The sequence below is a fragment of the Callorhinus ursinus genome, unplaced genomic scaffold (genome assembly GCF_003265705.2).
Source record: "Callorhinus ursinus isolate GAN/ISIS: 27379988/994484 unplaced genomic scaffold, GSC_fseal_2.0 scaffold40, whole genome shotgun sequence".
NCBI lineage: Eukaryota > Metazoa > Chordata > Mammalia > Carnivora > Otariidae > Callorhinus > Callorhinus ursinus.
Window position 1 is genome coordinate 2,952,645 of NW_027397102.1, and position 21,680 is coordinate 2,974,324.

A 21,680-nucleotide genomic window follows, 5' to 3' on the forward strand; every position below is an offset into this window, starting at 1 on the left:
CAGTTTTGATGACTTTTAGGAATTTAGTGAAGAATGTATCATTACATTCCCTGTTATATGAGCTGCTGTATGGTGGGGAGCAACCTAAGGAAATGTAACATGCTCAGATTTGCATTTTAATATCACTCTGGATTCAGTATGAAAGATGGATTGGATGAAGGTGGGAAGACCAATTAAAAGCCTACTGCAGTTAACCAGTCAGGAAGAGATCAGGATTGGGTAGATGGAGGTTGAAAGTATAGGAGAGAGGGGAAGATGGATACAGTCAGATCTCTAAGGAGGAGGGAGGAGTTTGGCCCCATAGCACAGGTTGAGGAATTCATTTCTTACCGGAAGGGAGACACTGACCCTGAAACACAAGAGAAGGGAAAGGTGTGTTTATGAAGGGGACTGGGAGAGAAAAGAGGTTGAGAGGTTCTGACCTGATGCTTTTGTCATTCTCAGTGAACTAGGAGGCAAGGCTGATTAAGGACACTTAGAAGGGTTTCGAAGGCAGCTGAGTTTAGAGATCATTATTTTGTTGTGACTCTAGTCCACGGAGTTGTGGGATTTTCTTTGAGAAAAAGTCATAGGCTTTGGTGATTAGGATATCATGAGTTTCTGTCAAGAAAGTATCTTCTGTGGCAGAGTTGGAGCAGAAGGCATATTGCCGGGCCTGAGGAGTAAAGAGAAGGGTGAGGGGAATTGCAGACAGCAAGTAGAGACCACACTTTCAAAAGGTTTAGCAGAAAAGAGAAAAGGGAGATAGGGCTATGGCTTGAGGGAAAAGCAGAGAAAGGACTCTGCATTTGTTTTTAGGGTAGGATTGACTTTGAGGCCTAAAAACGATGCTTTATATGTACTCTAATAGAAGTAACATATTAGTAGTGTTTAGAGCACGTGCTCTAGAGTCATCAGTGCCTAGGCTCAAATTCTGGCTTTGCCACTTACCTTAAAATTAAATAAGTCACTTAAACCTCTCTGTGCCTCAGTTTTCCCAATGGCAAAATGGGGGAAATTAGAGTACCTACATCAGAATTGTTGCAAGTAATAAATAATATTTGTGAAACAGAATGATAACTGGCATGTAGTAAGTGCTTGATGAGTGTTAGGTATTATTATCAGCATTCAAGCAAAAATTACATGCAGGATATGATTGGATTTGTTTTGATTTTGACGAGCTTTTTTCCTTACTGTTGTAAAAGTAATATATATGCCTTTTTAAAAAGTAGCTTTTGCAAAATTATACATTTTTTTCCCAAAGAAAAATCAGAAAATACAGATCAGCAAAAAGAAGAAAACAAAAGCAGCCGTGTTTTCATTCCCTATCATCTTTGACATTCTGGGGTATATCATTCAAGACTTTTTTCTGTTCATTCAATAATAGCTTTCAAATTATGTTTTGGTCTCTGTGGCAGCTAGGGTTAATTACCCTAATACACACCCAGGGAACTTCCCCACCCCTGGTTCTGGGGAACCCAACACATGAGAGACCTACCAGGAGGCCCTGTATCTCCCCAAGAGGAGAAGGAAGCTCAGATACCTTCTCTGAGGCTCTGGTTCTAGAACCGTCCACTTTTCAGTTCCCCTATGCAGAATATAGATACCCTATCTCTCACTGTCCTAGATCCATTATCCCCTTGCTCCTTGAAGTGTGGTCCCTGGACCAGCTGCATCAACATCACCCAGAAGCTTGCTGGAAATGCAAATTCTTAGGCCCCATCCCAGATCTACTCTATCAGAATCTAAAGTTTAATGAGTTTCCCAGGTGACTTGCATATACATTAAACTTGAGAAGCACTGAACTAGCCCGTGTCCTTCCAATTTTAGGAATGATTTCCCTAAATGCTCTTTTTTTTTTAATGGGATAAAGTACTTTTTTAAAAAAGATTTTATTTATTTATTTGAGACAGAAAGAGAGAGAGAGCACATGAGAGGGGGGAGGGTCAGAGGGAGAAGCAGACTTCCCGCTGAGCAGGGAGCCCGTCGCAGGACTCGATCCGGGGACTCCAGGATCATGACCAGAGCCGAAGGCAGTCGCCCAACCAACTGAGCCACCCAGGTGCCCTTCCCTAAATGCTCTTAAGCACTAGAAACTTCAAGAACTTTCCCATCAAAAGTTTTACCTTTCATTAGGTCATTCTGTTTTGTGGAACAGGCTGAGCTTTGGAGGTGAACAATAGGCCCTATGCCTTCCCAGGATTCCAGTGTATCCCAATCATTAAACATCTTTATGATAAAACTCAGTAGACAGAGGATGGAGCCAGGGAAAAGACTGAATAATTCTGGTCCTAATGGAGCATCTGATTTCTTCTGGATAAACAGTGTCAAACAATTTCCTCTCTTCTGAGAGGAAATTATGTTGTTTGGACAATGTGGACCACACAATCAGGGAACAAGTTCCCGCTAGCAGGTATAACAAGAAAGCTTCTGTGGGATGTTTCTGCCCCTGGGTTCTACACACATCCTGTCAGAAATGAGAAACTTCTATCAAGAATCACTTACCTACTGATATAAATTAAATAGGTAATAAATGAAGGGACCCCTGAGTATAAAGCATTTTTTCAGTGCAATAAACTATATTACTTCTTCTTAAAAACTATGAACAGAAAATGTAAAACTTTATTCCATAAACATAATGGAGAATTACAAAGTGTACTTCAGTCCTTTGTTATGGCCAATTAAGAAATAGGGACAGAAGTAAGGAAGAGAGAAGAGAGAATGAAGGGAAGGAGGAAGACAAAGAGACCCAAAGTAAAAGAAACAAATGCATATACATATATATACAGAAACAGACTTTGATGCTGTTGACATTGCCATAATGTTCTCAGGTAAGATATGACTGCCAAGACATTCACACGTAAATTCATCAAACAAATTTTCTCACACTTTTTCTGTGTCAGGTGCCAAGGATATTAAAGTGAATATGGGTCCCTGCCCTTAAGCTCACATATCTAGCAGGAGACCAAGACATTGATCAAGTACTCACACAAATAACCCTTGTATTAGTTTCCTATTACTGTTGTAGCAAATAACTACAAACTTGATGGCTTACAACACCCATTTATCATCTTTCGGTTCTGTAGGTGGAAGTCTGATGGGGTCTCACTAGGCTAAAATCAAGGTGTCAGTGGAGCTGTACTCCTTTTTAGAGGCTCTAGGTGAGAATTACTTACTTATTCTCTCTGCCTCCCTCTTCCACTTTTAAGGACGCTTGTGATTATACTGGGCTCACCTGGATAATCCAGGCGACTTCCCATTTCAAGGTCAGCTGATTAGCAACCTTAATTCCCACAACTTTAATTCTCTTTTGTCATGTAACCTAACACATTCACAGGTTCTGAGATTAGGACATGGACATCTTTGGGGCTCCATTATTCTGCCTACCACACCATTTAACTACAAATTGTGCATTACAGATGCTATTGCCTTAAATAGGGCTATAAACTCCCGTGCACGAGTACAGAGGCATGGCATTTTCTGGAATTATACTATTCTGAAATCTATCCTTTGCTGCCTACATACATTTGTTTGCTGTTTCCTTTGAGATGCCATCCTCCTCAATCCCTACATATCCAAATTCTAGCGATCTTTTAAGACCTTGCTCAAATGGTACTTAGACTTTATCAGGTGGAAAAACAAAAAATAAACTGTTCAGAATACTTCTACCTTTTAGTATTCTCAATTGGTGTCTAATTGAACTTGTGATAGCACTTTCCCAAAATGAGTTGTGGTATCTTAAAACTTACTTTAAAGTATTCACACTGGATTTTTCAGACACTTCTGTTTGGATCACAGAAGGAAATGAAAGGAGAAAGCCAAGCCCTCCAGGCACCAGTGAAGAGGGACAGAAGGAAGTGCCTTGAAAACACCACACCAAGGAGGAATATTCTATTTAAGACCTTGCTTACAGTAAAAGCAGACAAATGAGAGCTGATATGCAAAAGAACAAAATGATAAGGTACTCTAAGTGGTTTGCTAAAGGCTGAGATTAAATCATGGTTCTAGCAAGGGTTGCAAGCTTGTTCAATGGCAAAAACATAGAATGTGATACATGTTGTTAAATCCCACCTCTTCCAGTTAGTTGTAAGACACTGGGTGAATAATTTAATTATTTTAAACCTGTTTCCTCATCTGTAAAACAGGAATTACAAAAGTGGCTAATGATAGTGCCTGACATATAATAAGCGTTCAATAAAACTTTATTGCTTTGTGAGTGAAGATTCAGAGAGGTAAAGTAACTTGTCTAAATTTATACAGATAGAACCAGGCCCCCAAATTCTAGTATATTAAAATCGTTTTGCTGGTTTTTTTTAATTCTTTGGAAATATGAAAAACTATTCATGGTCCTTATAGCACATCTCTAACTCAAGAGTAGTTGCCACTATCCTGACCGAGATCATTACACTAAAACAGAGCTTTCTCTCTTGTTCCTTGTGAAGACAGCAGCATTTCTCATTTGAAATAGATTTATTTTTAGATTTTATTTATTTGAGAGAGAGGGAGAGAGCACAAGGAGGGGGAGCCGCAGAGGCAGAGGGAGAAACAGACTCCCCGCTGAGCAGGGAGCCCAATGTGGGACTTGATCCCAGGACCCCGAGATCATGACCTGAGCTGAAGGCAGTCACTTAACGACTGAGCCACCCAAGTGCCCCTGAAATAGAAGATTTTAAAGTACTTGGTACATTAACCTGCCTCCTTTGAGGAAGGCTGAATGATTCCATCCTTGGCACTGAAGGACACTAAGATCTGGAAAGTAGAAGAGTGCTTCTAGATCCTATTGGTCTAAACTTTGCTGACTGTGGTGAAAGAACCGTTTAAACAAATTGAATATCCCTCTGAAACAAAGTCCTGAAGCCAACACCCTGGATACCAAATTAAAAGCTTGGGGGATATGTCAGGGGTCTTCCCATTTTCCCTTTCATTTTGGTTCACATATTCCTCTACTTCCCATAAACATTTCCCATTTTAAAGCTTATTTCAATACTAGGTATTCTGAAAATTTACTTAATGTGGTCTGGCAGACTGAAAAAAATGAATTGGAATTCAAGTGTAACAGCAGGCATCTGAACGGAATGGAATGAGAAGTGGAGAAGCTAGAAGACATTGGTACCCTTGAACTTCTTTCCCTTTCTGGGCCTTTGTTTTCCAGATTAAGGGAGATGGCTGGGCTACAGGGTATCTAAGACCCCAACTATCTCTAGCATTCTATGATTCTATGAGTGCCCCCCTCTGAAGTATTAGAATATAAAGGGGTACATGTATGTGATAGGGTGGGGGGAGATCATTTGAAGAAGTAAAGGGGAAAAAATTGCAGGCAGGCACTTCATTTGAGCCTACACATCCAGTAGTGTGTGCAAGATAAGGGAAGAGAGGACAGGAAAACTTGTTAACAAAAGGTTTACTTTATTAAGGCTAGTATTCAAGCAAGCCTGCATCACTAAAGCCTCCATGCTGTATAGTTGAAAGCCTACCAAGAGCTGGGAATGAACTAACAAGACCTCAGGTGATTTATATTAACCACGTTTCTTTTTTCTTAAGTTTGGTTTTGTTTCCCCTGAAATGTATTCAGCAGGCTAGCCATAGTCTTCTACCTGCTTTGCTACTGACATGTAAGGACAAGGAGCTACAGAAAAAAAAATATTACTGTTTCACTCTTCTATTTTTTTTTTAAGATTTTATTTTTTTAACAGAGAGAGACAGCGAGAGAGAGTACACACGCAGGGAGAGTGGGAGAGGGAGAAGCAGGCTCCCCGCTGAGCAGGGAGCCTGATGCGGGGTTCCATCCCAGGACCCTGGGACCATGACCTGAGCGGAAGGTAGAAGGCAGACGCTTAACGACTGAGCCACCCAGGTGCCCCTTCTATTAGTTTTTGTCACAAGATTTTTTAATAAAATCTACATCTCAAAAAGTATGCCATTTGTGTTGCGACATAAGAGTCAATATAAACAAATATTGTCTTACTATAAACTTCATCCAGACAAGTTAAACATTGGCCTAATTTGGGCTTTATAGCTATGAATAGAATGGGAAGTTACCATTAAAAGCTGACTTTACAGAAGCTGACTTATATTTACCTGGATGTTTTGTCAAAGTATATAAACCAATCAGGCAACAAGGATATAAGAATCATCCTTAAATATGGTTTTTCATTTTCTGAGTTCCAGAGGCAGTAAGAAATCAGCTCTGGGAGTGCCTCTGGGCAAAAGATAAAGGAGGTTACAGCTGTGGAAGTGGTAATTAGAGCCCATTACAACTTGACTTATCTGCTCTGTCATTAAAATGCCTGTCAGACCTCTCATTTTTCTAAACAGAGGAAAAGAAAAGGTATAATACCTTAGTCTGTAAGAGCGTTAACCAAAGGCAAGGGATTTCTAATTGTTCACAAACTTACCGTGTAACCTAAGACAAACCCATTGCCTTTTGGCTTCAAATTGTGCTTTGCTCACAGTTAAACCCTAACTCTTGAAGCTGAAAGGGACCTCAGGAAATCACCTGGTCCAGGCTCCTGCCTTCAGGGAAGTTATTATAGTCCTATTTTCCAAATGAGATATAAAGACCCAAGTAACTTAACTAATGTTTTCTGCCTCCTGAGTGCAATGGATTTTATTTTGTTCTTACTTTTAACTGTCATGAGGAGAATGTAATTATTCTCACTTTTTTCACAGATTATGTTGTATACAAGTTAACACATAATAACCACAAGGCACTTTGAAAATACCAAAGGAAACATATTAACAGATACTACTAGCACTTGGAATGGATGGGTCTTAAGGAAAAACTAAAAGGAAAGGATTTAGCCCTTTGAAGAATTAGCTTGAGGAAACAGAATTACACTCAATTTAGTTAAATGGACCAAACTCACTTTCTGTATATACGTGTAAGGGTATAATTAGGAGTAATGAAAAATTAAGAACGGGAATGCCACTAAGGGTTTCATCATTAGGCTTGAGAGGGTAATCAAAAAGAGTAAATGAAATTTTGCACATAAAACCAGAAATCCTGAAGAAAGTTGGCTCCTTGGGTAAGGGGTAGGAAGTAACAGTTTTTTTCTTGCAATTTAAGAATTTCACTCTTACACCTCTGATTTTTTTCCTTAAAGCTGTCTATAGTCTTGTCACTGAATGCCTGGATTATCTTCCTGTCTCCAATCTTTCTTCACTTTGCATCCTAAGCCAAATTATCTCTGCCCAAATCACCATCTTTATTGCTACTTTGAACACATCAACCACCTCACAAACCCTTGTTATCCTGTATTGAAATTATTCGGGATTTCAAGATCCTTCATTAATCCACTCCAATCTAGTCTCTTTCCCTATCCCTCTCTACCTATATTCCTTTTAATACTACACTTTCTCTTCATGTACCTGAAACAAATTCCATCCTTACATCTGATGTCATCTCTTCACCTTTCTTGAAAACTAACATGTATTTGATGTGAGGACTATACGGAGAAGGCGGAGTCTATAAACAGGTTGAAGTCTCTCATCTGATATGATTAACTAAAGGAGACTGGAGCCAAATCCCCTCCCTTATGTTTCTACCAGGGAGAAAGTGAGGACAGAATGAATGGTGAGGTGAATTTGGAGGAGTGCTGCAGGGTAGAAATTGCTTGGAATATGTGGTAGTTCTGAGTATTAAAGAGGGCCTGCCATATTTTAAGATTTGTCTCTTCCATTCCTTCAATTACAGCTTGATCTTCATTATCTTTAATTAAGGCCTCGATTTATATGCTGTCTTCCTTGGTGAACGTATGTAGTGGTCACTATCAGAAAGATCTCTCAAGTGAGGAGAGGAAGGGCGATTGCCTTAGTTAACCAAGTAGGCACAATGGTGACAGGAAGGTTACTCCACAGAGGGTGGCAGTATATATTGTAAAGGAATTTTATGGTGGTACATACTCTGGGGAGTAAAACTCTTAGGTTGGGGTGGGTGGGGCCATTCCATTATTGTATCCAACATGAATAATGTGGGCAGAGTTTGGTTACCTAGCAGATATTGAGCTTAGAAACAATATATATTTTGGATTTTAAATTTTTATTCACCTCCATATAACAGCATATATAAAATGTTGCACAGACAAAAAGCATTTCTGAAATTTGGTAACTCCTTTGGGATTGGCACAGATTACAGACTTGAAAAAAAAATCCATGGTGGAGGAATTTTCATCTCTAAGGGTAAAAGTCACTTGAGACTAAGTCTGGTGAAATAAAATGGGAATAATTTGAACATAATTTTTAGTGAAATAAGCATGTAAAAGAATGACCTAACTTACTGTTAGAATAAATATCTATACCTTCACAACATGCCACCCTCAAGGGAAACAATGGTACTGAGATAGGTAATTATCTTAAAGTTTTGTTTGGGGTACAGATGTTAAGTATCTGATTTTGTGATAGAGGGAAAATGGGCATAGCTAAGGGAAGACTACAAAATATTCAGCTTCTTTGGAGGCCAGGTAATAAGGCTTCCATTAACCTGCTATGGCTTCAGGAGGGTAAGCAGCTTTTCTATCAAGTGTGGATTGGTAGTCCTGCTTGATTTAAATGAGTGATGCAGCTGTTGGGAAGCAGGAAATGGTGCTGGATTACAAAGAGACAACCAAAACTAACACAAACACACATAGGCTTCCTGGTATGTAAATTATTTTTGAGGTTAGAGATCTCCTTTTACAGAATTTAGTATATAACAGATTCAAAAACCAAACTTTTTGACCTCCCAATATTAAATAACTAAATGTGCAAAAGAATCACCATTAAATAGGACATCAAAAGCTATACATTTTCTATGAAACAATATGTGCACAGATCTTCAAAGCTGTGAAAATGCAATAAAGAGCACAACACATTTTGGTCACTTTATTAAATGACATTAAATAGTTTAAGTTTCAACTACTAAACAGCACTTTGAATGGTGAAAACACAGATAGTATTATTGTCATACTTGAATGCTTTTCTTTAAAAACACAATTCCAGTCCTTATATATATTACAAAACAGCCTTAAAGGAAGAAGTGACATCTTTTCTACAGTACTTAAGATACTCAATACGGAACTGAAAAGCAGTCTAACAGAAACAAAGGCAAGTCTTCACAGCTGTATGATTTCAGCAGCCAAAGCTGGATGATGGACTGAAACAGTACTATACAACTGGGACAAAACATATACAATATCACAATACTAAGCAAAAACGCTTTACACCCAAAGAAATAAAACAGGTTACAAAATATGGAGAATTTAGCAGGCAAAACTGTATTACAAGCAACATTTTAAATCGTCATTTTTTAAGCCATTGCAACTATTTAAAACATCTAAAACAAATATAAAAATGAGCCTTTTAGTATTTTATTGATGTGATTTTTTTCTTTAAATATTTGTTAAAGCTTGATGTTATACTCAAAGTACATATTATGTAGCTAAAATGTCAAGTGAGAAGAGTGTATGCAAAGTGGTCCAAGTTTTATTTCAAACTCTCTTAGTTCCAATTAATCCTTTCTATGTATTATTCCTTAAGTCATAGTTTCATCCATGGTGAAAAAGGTTTAGAAGGTTGCCTAAATTTTTACATCCATGTCTTTGCACAAGTAATCAGACCATGTTGAAAATTCCCAGGTCTAGTAAATCAGGTTTAAGGTATTCTGGACTTATAGAAATACCATCTGACAACAGCTGGCCAGAGTGTACTGCCTTCAAATACTTATCTCATAAATCTTGTCTTTTTCATTTCTTCTGGAGTAAACACACACACCCCCACCCTAATTGAGTAAATTTGATTATATGGCTGGCACAATATCCAGATATATGGAATTTGTTAGTGGTAACTCACCATGGTAAAGTGGGGGGGGGGGATGAAATGGATCCACCTAACCTCACAAATTCTGTATCACAAACCTAGTGCTCTTAGATGTTTACCACTAGTTCTTTCAAGATAAAAATGGAAATCTCTTAATCATCCAAATAACTCAAAACAGTTCTAGCTAATGTTAAACTCATTCTAATCCAGTGATACCTAGAGCAATTCCTCCACCCAACTTTCTTTTTTTATGAAATTCCTTAGCTATTTCCACTACCTGTTACAACACCACCTCAAAAATGGTTTTGCCATGTTGAGATGACTCCCACAGTCTAACAATCTTTTTCTTCAAGAAATTCGAGCAACCAAATTGTACATAAATAAACTTACAGGTCATGTTTGTAAGCCTGGATTAAAAAAACAATGTAATGATTTTCTAGTAAAACTTCAAAAAAGGGTATTAGATGAATTAATTTTGATCAGAAAATTGCCTCACAGATCTAAACTAAAAAAAAATCAAACTTTGAAACATAATTTATTTAAAATAACATAGGGAAGTTGGGGGAAAAGAACATGATGATGACAGAAAAGAGGGAAGAGCATAGAAGCCAGTGATCCTTATCTTTCAGAGGAATTATTTCACAATACTGACAGTACTGGGAATTATTAAAGCACATTCCTCATGTGAACTTAAAAAGTCAGCAATGGTTCTGCCATTTTGATATTGTTTATAAAACAGGGTGTGACCCTACAACCACACCATCATCCTTAACCTCCTAAAATGCTAGAACTTGATTTTGTTAGTCCACATCCCACTGCCAGCAACAGGATGAAGCACTAGCACTGGCACCAAGCAGTTAAGCGATGTGCTTTATATTAGTGCCAGGAGAGAGAAAATTCATGTGTGGAAGATAATCCACAACCCTGAAATTTTACCAGTCATTATTTCAGCACATAGAACTGAAAATAAAAAATGGCAGAAAGACTAAAGAAGAAAAAGGAATTCTCTTCTTAGGCTATACTTAAGGCTGTTTATACAATGCTAAGATAACTGCAAGACTCCTCCAAGTTTTAGAGCAGTAGTATTTGAGAATATTGCACACAATTCTGTGTCAAAGATAACCCTTAGTTTCTAACTTTCAGTCACGGAGATGATACAGCAGGAGCCCAGTTGCAGACTTCAGTCAAAAAGAACATTAAAACCATTTCAATCATTTTAATAAAGAAATGGATTAAGTACAAAAGTATTTCATAACTTGAGGAATCAACTCTAAGAACTCAGCTGTGTGTTTTTATATGTAAAGAACGAATATATAAATCTGTATTCTTTCCTAAATTCATTAATTTTATGACAATTTTATGGTTGCTAAAAGCAGGCATAAAAATTTAGAGAGGAAATCTGTGGAGTTGTTACTGTTATGGAAGGACTTGTTTTCACTGAAAACAATTTGAAATATCTTCTGTACTCAATGTGTGTAAGAAGATTCTAGGCAACATCACTGACAAATGTCAGGAAAAAATGGTATGCCCTATTAAAAAAATTAAAACTAATATGGAAGATTGGCATTTAAGGGGACCAAACTATTTATACAGTTGAGTTCTGTTAAGTCATTGATTCCTAAAAAAATAAAAGATCTTTCTATGATTTTAACAATCCTTTAAGCTTTTAGTGCAAAATCACATTGATTTCCCTTGGGAAGGTCCTGGATTTTTGCTTCTCATTGGGGGTGGTGCACGCTGTAAGGGTGGTGGCTGCATACCACCAGCTACTGACTGATACATTCCTCTCATATCAATTTGCTGGTAGTTAGAAGGATTCATGATTAAATTTGGAGGCTTTGGCATCATGAGGTGACCCAGTGTTGCTTGTTGATAAGTCATTTGTTGTTGTTGCTGCTGACTGTACTGCTGCTGGAGCCTTCGGTTCATAAGTATTCGCTGAACGCAGCTGATTAACTAAAGAGAGAAAAGGGAGCTGTTACAAGTGCGTGACCTGTCTCCAAGAGGTAAGTATCAAGTTTTAAGTTAAAATCAATTTGTTAAGGGAGTACCATGCCAAAAGGAAAACACATTATTGTTATCACCATTACTAATTTGAGGCATTCACAGGACCATTACTGTAGAAACCACTTAGTAACACCATATAGGGCTAAATTCTCTTAATGACTTGACTATTGTATTGCAAGCAGCATTTAGTTTAGTTGCCATAGTAACCTGTCCCCACACTATGATTAGTTTCAAGTATTAGTTACAGCACTTTTTGTCAAATCTCATTTCTTCTTCATTCTTTTAAATATTTCACATAATGACAAACATTTTTTAGTGACAAACACCAAAGGGAAAAAACACTTGTAGTGGGAACAATTCCTACCTGGAGTGTCTTAAATTTCCTAAGATAATTTAAAATCAATAATTCTACAGTGCTAAGTAAAATTCATGCCACAGAAATTGATTCCCTGGAGTAAGGGTTGAAATTTCTCAGTGAAAGGCAGATGGCTGGCAAACAACTATGCTGGGAAAAATGATCAAAGGTCCTGGAATATGCTGGTCTTTTAGAGAATTATGTAATTTAGTACAAACCTGTGACATATATAATCTATAGCTCCACTGTTTTTTTACTCTCAAATTAAATATATTAAAAAGTATACTTAATCATTTAAAAATGGTAAATATGGTAAAAATTTGGCAAAAATTCCTTTTTAGATGGCAGGAATACACAAAAAAATAAAATTATGTGGACGAGATTCCTATGTAATCTTCAAGGAGACCCATTTAGGAATTTGTTGCTCTTTTGTAACCCTGTAACCCAGATATTACCTTTACTTGACAATTACCATGTTTTCTGACAAAATTTCTTCCAGGAAAAATGACCAGTCATCCGTCCATATGAGGGAAAGATGATTATTGACACAGATGTCACACAAACCCATTATTATAAATTCAAGAAAATTGGACATAACTTAGAGATAGTCGAACTCTTACCATCTGTTGTTTTGTCAATACATCATTGTAGATTGCTTCTCTTCGTTTAACATCAAGCTCCTGGCTGGCTTGTCTACTTAATGCTAACGCCTGTACTTGGGCCTCTGAGAGATTCATGTTTTCCTTCCACTAAAAGAAAAAGGTTCCATTTACTTCTTATTGCAGTAGAATTGAGGACAAATAATTAAGGTACTCAAAAATATTCAGGATTTTAAAAAGGTTTTTTTCCCCCTTTCTTTTATTCTTTTCTAAAGAAAACAAGGATGTAAAAGCAGGGTACTGAGTTAACCACTGTTGTACAAGGTTTGGCTATCTCTGGAATGAAACTACTTGGATTTAATTTGTGTAACTGATAAAATATGTTTAAGTAAACAACACATACATTTCTCTGACTGATTTCCCAATCATTTGGGATATTACACATTTCTCTTTCGGGCCAACATTTAAGTAAAAATGCTGAATTACAGCTTAGCACTATTATCCAGTTTACTAGTATTTTACTATTGCAAATCAAGTTAGAAGAATTATGTTGTTTTCCCCACAGAAGGAGTGAGGCAAACAACAATTACAAATAAAAACAAAAGGGCTAGAGGGGGAACACGATAGAAATACCAAGTTGGAGTAAGATAACTGCCAATTAACTTACTACAGCTGAAATTATATCTTCAAGAGGCTGAATCCTCACTGCTGTCACACTGTTTGTTGCTTCCACAACTTTTTCTCTTCCTTGATTAATGAGGTCCTAGAAGAATGCAAGAAATGTTATATAGGACCTATAAAAGACACATGCTTGTAAAGTATAGGGATCCTTCCTTTTGCCAATTTATAGCACTTGGTTTTAAAAATCTTCAAATAATTGAAGAGCAACAAAATGCAGCACCAATAACGTGGGTAAAACTTATCAGTGAGGGTCTTGTTAGGAAGATAAAAGTTTGGGTTTGCACCCATAGTTCATCAATTTAAATGACTCCATAAGTACATTCTCAAAAGTAAACCACAGATTCAATTATATTACTACATAATTGGTATAATAAAACCTAATCTTTTTTATTTAAATCATAATTGATTCTAGTTTTAAATAACTTACTTCATAACACTGGACATTAGCATATACTTTATGCTGCACCTACACTGCATCAGAATATAAATGTATTTATCCTATTTTCAAACATTAAGCAACTTAATTTGTTTATTCAAAATATTTTATAACTAAGAAAGTGCTATTTCCCTAGCCAGTCAACTGCCCTATTGTTCCTTAATTAAAATAATTCAAAGAACATTAATTCAAGGCCTAATTCTCTTGTGCTCTGAACAAACCACATTTTACTACACTATGATGGTTCAAAAAGGTCAACAAATAAAAGAAAAATTTCTTGGTCTATTCAGAGGTAATCTTTTGGAGAATGTGATATTCCTGCAGAGGGAACCCTCAACAACAGGGTACTTGAAATTGCCTTTAATTCAAGTTAAACTACTTTTGTACTTCACAACTTACCTCCAGCTGTTGATTACTCATTGCAGACAGGGCTCCCAAATTGAAAGGAATATAAGGAGTTTGAGAGTTGAAACTGACAGGGGGTAAATTGGTCCCAGTTGGTATGTTGAAACGCATGGTCAGTCCCTAAAAACAAAAAATTATGCACTTTCCACATTGTGATTTAAAACTTGAAATTCTACATCACCTACTGGTTTAGAAAAGAATCCACATTCTCAGATCTACGAAATTATTAACACTCTTCCACACACAAACAAAACATCCTTTTCACCCGAAACCAAGATCTTATTACACGGAAAGCTTTAACCCCTAAAGGTGTATTCTTTTTTCTGAAAATTCCCACAGAATGGGGTAACTCAGAGAATTCTAATGAGACTCCTAACATCACATTAACGTTAAAGCAGCTTGGTACAATGAGTTAAGAGTTTAAAAAGAATTCAGGTATTAGGATAAAGTTTCCCATGCTTAGGCACATTTTTGCTCAAGGGGGTTGGTGTTTAAAACAGACATGGAACTATTTTAAAGTTGCTGTTGGAGACTGACATTAATGTCCAATAATGGAATATTTTTGTGTTCTGACATTCAGTCAAAATTTTGATTTCATGGTACACATGTCAAAGAACATTTCCTCCTACCTCTAAACTCTAAGCTCCTGTATGTCTGTTACTAGAGTGAGGGTGTTGACGGGAGTTAAGTGATGCTAAATATACAGCTTCCCACTAATATCTCAATTCAGCAAGTGCTAAGCAGAACTGGGCTTACTACTCTTTAAGTGGAAACTATTTTCTTCCTTCCCTTCCTCCCACTCTACCACCAAAGGTAACCAAAGCCTATAAACAGACTCGTATTTCGGGACTCTGTTCCTAAAGACTCCCTATTATTATTACCTGTTCCAAATGTGACCCTTTACTTACTCACTGCTCTTTCAAATGACTAACACAAAAACCAAAACCAAAAAGCATTTTGAATGAACTACCTTCTTCTCTGCTTCATACTCAGCCCAAGCTGCTTTTCTTTCTTCTTCAGTCAACTCTTCTTCTTCTTTGTGGTCCAAAAGAGAATCATGTTCATGATATCCTACAATGTGTTCTTTATGTATTTGAAGAAGTTCTGCAAGTATGGTGTCCTGTTTAGAGAGGTTGAAATAACAGAGAATTATTTTTTCTCTCTGGATCCTATCTCCATAGTTCTTTGGTCTATTGTCAGACTAGAAACTAGACACTGGCTGCTACACATATTTCTGATATATATGATATAAATTACTTAGAAAAGAGTCACAATACATGCAACACCAGCCTCTTCTGTAAGAACTTCCTATATAACAATGTTTATATAAGCATGTTTTAGGAGTTCACAATGTTTTAAATGTGTTTTTTTTTTTGAGGTTTTTTCCTCCAACTTTTTTCTAATTTTTCATGTACGTTTGTTTTGTATTTGTTCTGAGTTGATTATAAATGCTAATATAAGTCTGCTTAAATCAGAGATTACATTGGATGCTTGTGCTAAAAATCATGGCTACTACTGTTTATACATATTTATCAACTTTATTTCTTTCACAATCACTTTGGCCACCAGCCACTATACTAATGAAAAGCAAATCTAAATTAATCTAAACAGCTACAGGACAGTTTCACTAGAACATACAGTCCTTATATTTCAATTGTAGAAAGGTCAATTATAAATTACATTGTAAAGATGCATGGGTCAAATTTAAACTGATATACAAAGTTTATCATTTTATTGTCACAGTGGGTTTTTTTTAAGTCATAGTGTCTTAAGTCAGTCTTTTAAGGTTAAAAAAAATTAAAAGCTAAAAATTGGGATCATTTATATACTTAGTAAGAACAACCAAACTCCTGCTCTGTGTAATTATGATTATGAGAGAGAGACAAAGAGAGATTGGGAGGAGGGGGTTAAAGTGAACCATAGATATGTTACTTGCTAATAAAAAATTAAAATACAAGTTGTTTATTAAGAAATCACAGATGAAAACCTGGATATATAAAAGGTAAATTAATTCACTTTACAAAAGGATTTTTCATAGCTTCTAAAAGCAAGTTCTCCTAGAACACACTTTCTAAAGTGAATGTGAATCTAGTGAAGGAACATAAATAATTAACAGAGCAAAGGAAAGGTTGCAGAGGTATAAGTACATTAAATTTAAATTTAATCTACATCTAGTAATGCTTAATGCCTTCCTAAGTTTTAGTATAGACAAATCCCACACTTGAAAATAATTCTGTCTTTACATCTTCATCCACCCACAGAGTATTACAACACATGGTAGGAACTCAAATATCTGTTAAATAACTCAAGATGAAAAATTCAAATCATGAGACCCTAAGATCTTTTCTGTACAATAGGAAATGCTGACACTAATTCCAAATAATCAGAATATTTGGTATCATTTAAACAACTTTTTATCTTGCTACCCTAATATTTGAAATAATTATTTCATCATTCCATGAGATAAAAGGAATTGATTTCATTAATGAATACAACTGTAATTGAGATTTTATACTTCATATGCTATTTCTTTTGTTGAAAACCGAAAACATTAGAGGCCACACATAGGGGAGGGCTCAAGAAAGCCTAATGGTGGAATACATAAATGCTAACAGGTTTAGTTCTTTTGAAACACTAGCTAAACATTTCTCTTCTACACCAGTGTAGAAATCTGTCATCAAAGCTGACTTCCCACGCCTACGCCATATAAAACAGGTTTATCATCAGTAGACAGATCTCCAAAGTTCACAGTTACTGACCAGGTAGGCAGGGAGATAGGCCAATATGAATTAAATTCTATTAAAAGATAATGCTTCTTCAGATGTATGTCTCCCATGCTCACCCCCCCCAACTATGACTCAAGAGAGAGGTATATAATAAAACCAGACACACTGACTTATAGTTTTAGCAAGTGACCATGCCAAATACAATTAGAAAAGTCAGCTATTCTACAGAATACCAAATAAATTACAAGGCAGAAATGTTCTATGGATAGTCCCTAATTTTACTTCTGCCTAGCAATAAGTGATGTTCTTAACCATAGTCAAAAATAACTTCATTTCTCTAAGAAAGCAACCTAAGGTGGGGGGGTGGGAGGGATGGGGTGGCTGGGTGATAGGACATTGGGGAGGGTATGTGCTATGGTGAGCGTTGTGAATTGTGCAAGACTGTTGAATCACAGACCTGTACCTCTGAAACAAGTAATACATTATATGTTAAAAAAAAAAGATAGTAGGAAGGGAAAAATGAAGGGGGGAAATCGGAGGGGGAGACGAACCATGAGAGACTATGGACTCTGAGAAACAAACTGAGGGTTCTAGAGGGGAGAGGGGTGGGGGGATGGGTTAGCCTGGTGATGAGTGTTAAAGAGGGCACGTATTGAATGGAGCACTGGGTGTTATACGCAAACAATGAATCATGGAACACTACATCAAAAACTAATGATGTAACGTATGGTGATTAACATAACATAATAAAATTAAAAAAAAAAAGCAACCTAAGGGAAAGACCAAGAGTATTGTGTGCTAGGAACTGATTTACTTTCAACTGTGCCACTGATTCTCTCTGTAACAATGACTAATAATTTAGTCTAGCTATAACTGTCAGTTGAACAAAATGAAATCCTATCCATTCACATGTATAACGGGATGATATGAGAGTAAACAGAAATAGATGAAACACCCAATTCTTTGGAAATAAATCTTATGTCAATTAAGTGCAGTGTTTATTTCTCAATTATAAATACCAGAGTTCATATATTAATTACTCTCTTATGGTTAGAGAGAAAGCCTTTCCAGAGATTGCATGTATGCAATGTGCATGTGCAGGCACACACACACACACACTCTCATTTATACCCTTTAAAAAATGTCTGAACTATCAGGGAGTTTTATCAAGTCAGTCCTTATCCTGTAATTTCAAAGTCCAAACTCATCACCTTGGAATTGGTAGAAACCCATGCCCAGAGAGGCAAAGTAACTTGTTCCAATCACACAGCTCAGACTAGCTGGGACTAGAAGCGGAATTTTCTGACTTCTTTCCAGTGATCATTCTATCACACTATAAAGAATGTTTTCTTGAGGCATAGTTCCTCCATTTCCCAGATCTGTTCTCAAATAAAAAAAACACTACCCTGAAGGATTTTGGGGTGGGAGAAACCTAAGTATGTCTATTTTTTCCCTCACTTTTAACACTTTTGTACTTTTTGAAGTTTTTTAAAAAATATGCTAATTTTTTAATAAAGGAAAAATAAAAACTGAAGCAAACACAATTCTCAGACACAAACCTATAAAAAACCAGTTCATGCTTAGTCTAAACCTGACATGAACTATTTTACCACTTTCATCTTCAAGAGATATTCAGTTTAGGAAACACCACTTCCAAAACATTTTAATGTCTTCTCCCCACCAATTTCAGATTTAAGATCTAGCCTCTTAAGTTAAACATGGTTGCCTTATTGAGGTCAGATTATGGTAGAGGCTCAGCTTCTGTTCATGCAATAACTTTCCTTTGACCCACAGTCAACTAAAATGCCAACAAGTCAGAGGAAAAATGCATGTGACTTTATTTTGTATCATTAAAAATTTTGGACCCTTTTCCTAAAATATTAGCTCCCTCCTAACATCAAACCAAATAACCATTCAAATTGTTTCTACTGGCTACAGACGCTCCCTTCTTTTCAAAGAACTTTAAAAAAAATTTAAGGAAACAATCCTAATTTCCTATTATAAAACCTAGAGATAACTAATGGTACCATCTGTCATGTATTTCTCCACACATTTACACTTTACACTCACACTCACACATGCTTTTACATAAAAATGGGACTGTACTATAGCCAAACTGTGGAAAGAGCTGAGATGCCCTTCAACAGATGAATGGATAAAGAAGATGTGGTCCATATATACAATGGAATATGACTCAGCCATCAGAAAGCATGAATACCCAACTTTTACATCAACGTGGATGGGACTGGAGGAGATTATGCTAAGTGAAATAAGTCAAGCAGAGAAAGTCAATTATCATATGGTTTCACTTATTTGTGGAACATAAGGAATAGCATGGAGGACATTAGGAGAAGGAAGGGAAAAATGAAGGGGGGAAAATCGGAGGGAGAGATGAACCATGAGAGACTATGGACTCTCAGAAACAAACTGAGGGTTATAGAGGGGAGGGGGGTCGGGGGATGGGTTAGCCCAGTGATGGGTATTATGGAGGGCACACACTGCATGGAGCACTGGGTGTTATATGAAAACAATGAACTGTGGATCACTACAGCAAAAACTAATGATGTATTGTATGGTGACTAACAATAAAATAAAATTTAAAAATTTTTTTTTAAAAATGGGATTGTACTATACTTTTGAAACCACTTTTCTGAATTAGTATCTTTCCTTGGACATCATTTTACATCAAATACAAACTATCATTTTTAATGGCTGTAAGGTGCTTACAAATTATATAGATAAACCTTATAATCCCCTTTAATTATTCTTCTATTTAAGGGTTTATTAATACTTAGTCCACTTCCAGTTCTTCATTATTACTAAATCTGCAACAAAATAGGTTAACGGACAAATTTTAGTGTATTTCAACTACTTGTTCATACAATAACTATGCCAATAATATTCAAGGACTTAAGTATGTTTACCACAATCTTCATTTTAACAAAGAAAAGACACTATATGTGTTAACTAACTGTTATAGGAACAAGATTCATTTACAAAGTTCAGAAGTAGAAGGGCAAAAATCTTCCTTTCCTCTAGAGTGCTGTGTGAGACACAAATAACAGAAAGAAGATACAGAATTTCTGATATAAACTGTTTCTACATCTCTGTAAATTAATTGTAGCATACTGTTAATACAAGGAACAGATGATGAGATTAAGACAGAAAAAAATAAAAACACGTAACAGGATTCTCAGAATATTTCTTTGGGAAAAACAGTTTTGCAAAGTCTAGAGCAAATTATATAAGTTAATAAAGAAAAATTTCATCTCAATATACAACACAATCGGTGGAAAGGTTTTTTGTTTCTTCTCTTTGAAGCATGCATTTATTAGTTGCTATAGCAACACTATTATTGAAAACAATACTGGAACAGAATCTATAATCACTAGGCCAACAGTCGTGAAAATGAGGTTTAAATTATATCCAAATGTGTACCTTTTCTTTGTCTAAACTTTATTTTTCCTTCAATAAGTGAAAAAGCTTACAAGTTGGGGAAAAGCATGGTCTATATTCTAGTTAAGAGCTACATTAGTTTAAGCTTTAAAAATGACTAGTTTAATTAATGAAACAAAATTAATGATAAAAGTTTAAGTTCATTTACTTATAAATTTAAAGTATTTGGCAAGCTGACAAAAATTCCCATCTAGTCAATCCTGAAATTCAACCTTGAAAATAAAATTTTCAAAAACAATCAAGTCTTTGCCTGAGGGTAGGGGCGCAGGTTTGCCATGTTTCAAAATATTTTGCTTGCCATCACTTTGAATTTGAATTCTATAATCTCTGGAAATAAAATGCCACTGGAATACTTAAGTGCCACAGGACCCACTCAAAAAGCTATGAAAAAATTCCTTTTATTACTTCAATAAGCCTAGATTTTTAGTAAAGAAACTTAATATTCCTGGTGAAAAAAAAAGTTTTTACTTTCAAATTTGAAGGCTGTTTTTTCCCAAACCACACTGGAAAAAAAAAAGCAACATACTTGATAAGTAACTAGAGAGATACTGAATAAAGTTCACACACCACACCTCATATCAGATTTTTAGGTCAAGATCACATACTTTTGCCAAAGGGCATTTATAAACATATCTAGATTCCCAAAGTATAGGTAAAAATAAGATAGTGGTAACTACAAAATTTGTCACTTTCAAGGAAGGAAAAGGCAGGCCTACCACAATGACTCTGGTAGAAGGTAAGAACCAAAGTCTCTTTTGGTCAGAAGAATGTTTTCTACTCAATTTAACATTCAAGGAACTAGATAGTATACTTAGCATTTAACCTTTAAAAATTTGTTATCCATTATAATTACTACATAAGCCACATATCATTCACTGTTGAGGTAAAGAGTGTCAGTCAAGATTTTGTATGACTGTAATGACTTTCTAGAGGTTGCAGCTTTCCAAGTAGAGCCTGAATTGGAACTGGATTCTCATGCTATACAATGTGGAGTTCATATTACCTCTTTATTTCATAAACACTGTTCACATCCTCTAACTCAACTATAGGTATGCTAATAAAAAGGATATAGATAGAAGACATATGAAATAGGAATGAAAGCAGATATTTAGCAGTTCAAATTACATTTTAAAGAAAGAAAACATTAAAAAGGTAAAGTAATAAAAACAAAACACATAAATAAGGTCATCATATTCCTTTAAGGGTCCAAAGTAATGAATATGATGTAAAAATCTTGGTCATGA

At 36.0% G+C, this 21,680-nt stretch overlaps 1 protein-coding gene across 9 annotated transcripts in view; it reads right to left on the reverse strand.

Moving 5' to 3' along the window:
* Nucleotides 1-7,998: 7,998 nt before the first annotated feature.
* Nucleotides 7,999-21,680, reverse strand: part of ATRX (ATRX chromatin remodeler) — a 297,464-nt gene continuing 283,782 nt past the window's right edge. For all 9 annotated transcript variants that reach the window (XM_025883129.2, XM_073880898.1, XM_073880897.1 and 6 more), the window contains 5 exons: nt 15,225-15,374; nt 14,249-14,374; nt 13,400-13,495; nt 12,754-12,882; nt 7,999-11,727 (listed from right to left, as the gene is read on the reverse strand). In XM_025883129.2, coding sequence (XP_025738914.1) covers nt 11,449-11,727; nt 12,754-12,882; nt 13,400-13,495; nt 14,249-14,374; nt 15,225-15,374 — 780 coding nt within the window. In that variant the 3' untranslated portion in view covers nt 7,999-11,448. The remainder of the gene's footprint in view (nt 11,728-12,753; nt 12,883-13,399; nt 13,496-14,248; nt 14,375-15,224; nt 15,375-21,680) is intronic.